This window comes from Cetorhinus maximus, chromosome 13, assembly GCF_964194155.1.
Source record: "Cetorhinus maximus chromosome 13, sCetMax3.hap1.1, whole genome shotgun sequence".
Classification (NCBI taxonomy): Eukaryota; Metazoa; Chordata; class Chondrichthyes; order Lamniformes; family Cetorhinidae; genus Cetorhinus; species Cetorhinus maximus.
Window position 1 is genome coordinate 51995428 of NC_135891.1, and position 6000 is coordinate 52001427.

Below are 6000 nucleotides of genomic sequence, written 5' to 3' on the forward strand. Positions count from 1 at the left end.
GTATACCATTCAACACAAGAAAGTATGCCATCTGAGAGTAGATATCTCTACAGGAAAATTATTTTTGCAGCCCATCAGCCTGGAATTTCATCCCTTGTTGCTTTCATGCTGCATCCTCAACAGCTCTTAGTCCCAGTCCAGCTGTGCAAACTGGTTAACCCCACCACCACACCTCCACCACTAATGCCATGATCTGTATGTTCCCTAACTCCCACCAGCATAACTATCCAAGACCCCTCGCCACCCTCAGACTCTTGACCATCATCAGACTGACACTGACCACCACTGGAATCCTATTTCCTACTTTACATAAAACTGCACTCATCCAAAACTTTGCTGACCTACCTTAACTCCTAACAAGTCCTGTTTAACTATCACCACTGAGCTTTCTGCCTACAATGGCTCCCTATTCAACAATGTCGAAATCCTCGTCCTTATTTTCAGATCTCTCCCTGACCTAAGCCTTCCTTATCTTTGTAAAGTCCTCCAGACCTACAAGCCTTGTAGATCTCTGCACTTGTAAAATCTGGCCTCTTGCACATCCCCAATTTTAATCACTCCACCACTGGTGGCCATGCTTTCAGCTACCTTGTCCCTAAGCTCTGGAATTTACTCTCTAAATCTTTCTTACTCTTCACCTTTCTTTCTTCCTTTAAGATGATCCTTAAAACCTAATTCTTTGACCAAGCTTTTGGTCATAAGTCCTGATATCGCCTTCTGTGGCTTGGTGTCAAAAACATTTCTATTGATAGTGTTCTTGCAAGCACTCTATGTTAAAAGCGTTGTAAAAATATATGTTGTTGCTGTTGTCGAGCATAACAACTGTGCCCCAGACCACAGACTATTCATAAAAAATACAGGAAATCTACTAACTGTTTAAAAAGGAGAAGGAAATCCTACTACTGTAGCCTCAGGAATCAGAAACAGTTGGAAGTTGGCATTGTGTGGTTCATGGAAACAGTATTGGAACCAATGGGGCAGGTCACACCAATATTGGTAGGAGTAAAAGTCAGAATAAAAAGAGAAAAGGCTACAGGGTGCTAAAGAATACAGAATTAAATATCATTATCAGAGAAAGTACTGGACCAAATGCCAGAAGTTGAAATGGCCTCAGGAATTCATGATGATGATAACAAGGGATGGGGTTATTGAGATGAATGTAAAATCACTACAAGAAAAGAAGTAAGTTATAGAAAAATGTAATGAGAAAGTTGGAAACAAACAGCACCATCACCTAAGGAAAATGGAAAAATATCCCAAACTAAAAACGGAATGAATAAAAATAGGAAGGTTGAGCTACTGAAATTCAACATTGGAGAGGCAAAGTGAAAATAAAATGACTGGAAAGAAATTTTACAATTACGCAATCTTAAATATGAAATCATCACCCCCACTGTCCTTCATCAGGCATGGTTTGAGCTGCAGTTTAAAATCAATATCATTGCTTCTATATCAGGGTTGTACAAGATCTGACAACATCAGAAAATACCATTCTAAGAAAGTGAATGCAGATGATGATAGGTCCGGATAACATACAGGTAACAAAGGGGCAGATATGTTACCATCTCCTTTGGTCATAAGAACATAGAGGATAAAGAAAGTAATAGTGTTGGTGATGATAATGATGATGTAATGGAAGTAAAATGTCCCACGCTGTGGTTAATGCTGATTCCTGTGTTATCAATGTTGCAATAAAACGCTAAACCAGGCTAGCTATGATTTGGAGTTGCAAAAGTTTACTGCCCACATTGGCAGGGAAAGAAAACTTCTGAATGAAGTTGCATAATACTCAACTCCCACTTCCTGGTGGGAAACTGCAGGATTGGATTGACCATTCATTTAGTACCCCTTTGCTTCATTGAATTCAATGAAAAGTCAAACTGTACAGGATGTAAAATGTGTGACCAATCTGATTTTGTCAATTTCCTCTTAGCAGTTTTAAGTTACACTGGCTGTCAGTAAGATCACATATAATATGGTCATGGACAACATGGGCCTTGTTCACAAATGAAAGAACATTAATGAGGGAAATGCAGATAGGGACACTGAAAATGAACCTGTTAGCAGAGTCCAGTGGCCAGTGGTGGGTGAGCGAGTGGGGTTGATGAGAGGTTAGTTCTAAACAGAGGCATTGAACAAGCAGGTTGGTAAAACAGAATGGAGCTGTTAAGGTTACTGCTGTTAAGGGGGCAACAATGTTGTTCAAATCCTGCAATGGCCCCACCCTTCCATAACTCTGTGACTTCCGTAGGTCCTACAATTCCCATCCCAATTATTCACTCCACTGACTTCAGACTCTTGTGCATCTCTTACTTCTACCACATTATTTGCAGACATGACTTCAGCCTCCACCTCTCTACCTTCCTTTTCTTCTTTAAGATCGTCCTGTAAACCCATCTGATTGGTGCTTCCTAATATCACTTTATTTGTCTAAGTGTTTGCTTTTTGTTACAACTCTGCAATGAACCTTGGGAGATTTTTCTATGTTAAAGGCAATATTTGACTAGAAGTTTGTGTGGGAACAACATAATGATCTGTGAATAAGATCACCAGAAGTCCAATATATTATATTATTAACCATGCCTTTAAGGCAAAATATTCACCCGTTGAATCTCCAAAATTATTAAAGTTCAACAATGTTGTCCATGTACAGAGAGAAGTTAATAAAATGACAGTGAAAGGCTCAACTAGAAATAAACAGTATAGATGATAATAGAGGAGGGACTGGGTTAGCAATATCATTTTCACTCTGCTTTTTCACTTTGAGTCTATCCCAGGTTAAAGGACTGCTCTGGCTAATGACAGTAAAGGTTCCGTGTGAAGCACGTTCAGACAATTCAAACTCAGTTCCAAATTGACTTATAGCCACCACATGAACTGCTTTTAATCTGGTTATGAATTGTTTTAAATTGCTAGACTCATTAACATGGTAAACAAATTGCTGGTGTAGTAAAGGCAAGAGTTACAGAATTGCTGAAAAATAATAATTTTAGATTAGTGCAGGGCAAGTGTGGATCTGAAGTTAACCCCACAATATCTGAATATTTGATACTGATAATGGAGTAAGTGCTCTCTGCTGCAGCATTGATATTCTTCACCCTAATACACATCAAATGTTACCAAAGAAATTAACCATAAATAAACACACTTTAAATAGGTGGATCTCTTACCAGTATCAATGGAAGGTTTCACAAATATAAATTCCACACAACTATGGAATTCAAACAACATTGATGTATTAAGTTCTACCCTAAAGTCAGTGTTAGCCGATGAACTGAATGATAAAGTTGGTTAGTGCTACAGGCCATTATATCAGCTGGCTGAAAGGTTCCTTATAAATTTTCTATAACCAGAGAGCTTCTAGCTCTCCTCTCCCACATTGTAGTTGTAATCAAATACCAGGCACTTAGTGCAGTGAATCCCCTTTTTAAGTTTATCTCTACATAGCTCGTAATTTAACAATTGCAAATTCCAATGGCAGAGTTCGTCCTCAAGAGGAAACTCAAAGCGCAGCTTCTGACCCTAACTTCCTATTTGTGATTTAGACCCGTTTCATATTGAGAAACTATAACTTCACATTTAAAATAATGATATTTTACGCTTTTAATGATACCTCAATCATTCTAGAAAAAAAATACAATAATGATATATCCTTCAGTGATGCCATGACCTCTGTGGCAGATTTGTGTCAGAAAATGCATTTATAAAGTCGTGAGTTCATACTTGTATCAGTCCCTGTGTCTTTGCAGTATTAGTCGTATATGTCACAGCCGGCCTGCATTTGGATAGCTACGGATAGGGTTAAATTACCACATTGTTGTGATGGGAATTTCAATAGCTATAAACATTAACATACAGACCTGAATAGTTTGGCTCTGGTACACTTTGATTACATGAAAGTTGAAACTGTAAATGCCTTTCCTTGGGGCTACAAAGACTGACTCCAGGGTGAAACAATTACCCACATTTACCAAGATCTGCAAAAGAGAGAGAGGGAGAGAGAGAGAACTCGATCAGTTCATGCTGTCAGCCTGGAGGAAAATCATTGAGCTTAGAGCCGCTGGGTAATCACGGGTTAATTTTAATATATTGTATTACAGTATATTATAATGTATTGTATATTATAATTATATTATCATGTTATCTATCCCCAGCTGGTGCTACTTAAAACTGTCTAAATGGGAAAAAAAATATCTCCGACTCTCCATCCCATCATTATCCTATATTATATTGATAGTTGATACAGATGACATTCGTATCAATTCAACATTTAGTTGGTCTGAAAAGATCCATATATTCCTCGTGAATCGATATTCCTCCAACCTACATGCCGAATGATATTAATGAAGTCATAATCTACAGTCACTGGCCGATTCCTAACAATGACGCCTGACACACATGCAGATGACTGTCTGAAAATAAAACATGAAAAGTTGAGTAAAATGTAAATAATTAACCACTTTGTGGAAAAAAAAATTGAGCTAACCTGACTCAGAGTGTTGATGACCCTGACCTATAATGGCAATGTATCCTTTCTGTCATAAACCGATAACATGCGAATTTCACCCATGCTTACATTTTAAGAAATGTGAAACTGAGGTGTGAAGTTATTAATGCAATGCGTGTTTGTGATTCCTTACGTGACTTTAAAAAAAAAATCTAGCTAACACTTCTGAAGTAAGATCCTATTACCTGAAACGAGAATCATAAGCTACTTCTCTCCGGTAAGTTTATTTGTCTTACCAAAATATAAACCCCTGACGGGCAATTTTGAAATCGAGACCGCGCAGTATTATCAAACTGAGTTCATGACTGTAATACCGCTCACATGCTGGAACCTATGAATATTAAAGTGCAGATAATGTTCGATTTTAATGAATTGTTTTATATTTAGCTTCTTTTATTTCCATTGAGTGCCAGCGGCTATGAATCCATTTCTACTTATTGGTAATGATTATGTAATTACATATTCTGAGCGCATCCTTTCCTATTTTTTTCCTCATTTAAAATTATTCCTTACTTAACACAACGCCGTTTCATCAAATTTTATCGCTCCATGCCAGTGTATTTAGTATCAGTGATACCAGGCAGTTTTCTATAATCGAGACTCTCTGCTTATTAACACTTGTTGCACCATTCGCCTGTGTAACCCACTCTTAATCCTCCTTCTTTATAATACTGGGTCTGTTCACAGATAGAGGGATATGTAAATAAATCGATTTGTGGAGTGAAATACCCACTGAATACTTAACCCTTGTACAATGTCACCTGCATCTCTACATTTAAACATCTGGAATCATCCAACCACCTTCATCGTTTCGCTAATATAACGTGTAGCATTGAATTACATCTGACAATCAGCTCTTCATTTAAATGTTGTCTTTTAAAGTGAAACCTCCTGTTGTGCGTTCTTATTTCTAATTCAGTCAGGTTACCTGATCAAAGTAAATAATCCGAGTTTTATTGCTCATCTCGGATGGCTCGTGGTTGGTGCTCCTCACGGTCGAGAAAGCCACCTTGGAGTTAGCGGCGCGGACAGAGATCCCAAGCGGGGAGGAGGAGGATGAGCCCTTGGAGTCACCAGTCGGATTGGAGTCGCACACCACCAGGCACTTCCCTTCCAGGACGATGGGTTCCGTGTCATTCTGTGTCATCACCGGCACCGTGGAGAGCGCCAGTCCAGCCACCGCCACCAGCACCATGGACAGCATCATTCTCGACAGCAGCCACCACCAGACCTCTCACGGGCAACACTAGCCAACCAAAGATCGCCAAACAAGCCTCCCTCTCCGTCCAGCCAAACTCCTGGATCCCCCTCCTTTTCTTCTCCTTCTTCCTAGGTTTCTGCTGTACGAGCGAAACAGCTCCTCTTAATCTGCTCTATATCTGGATATCCCAGTACGAATCAGCAGAACTCCCTCCTGAAAACATTGCACCTTAAAGTCGTCCGTCCCTTGTAAATCTCTCTTCTCGGACTGAAAAAAAACACCCACAAACCTT

The 6000-nt window shown here is 39.2% G+C and overlaps 1 protein-coding gene across 1 annotated transcript in view; it reads right to left on the bottom strand.

Moving 5' to 3' along the window:
• cbln4 (cerebellin 4 precursor) overlaps positions 1-5720 on the bottom strand; it is a 171898-nt gene extending 166178 nt beyond the window's left edge. The window contains exons 1-2 of the mRNA XM_078556306.1: positions 5436-5720; positions 3861-3977 (exon numbers count right to left, since the gene is read on the bottom strand). Of these exons, the coding sequence (XP_078412432.1) occupies positions 3861-3977; positions 5436-5714 (396 nt within the window). The 5' untranslated portion in view covers positions 5715-5720. The remainder of the gene's footprint in view (positions 1-3860; positions 3978-5435) is intronic.
• Positions 5721-6000: the final 280 nt, after the last annotated feature.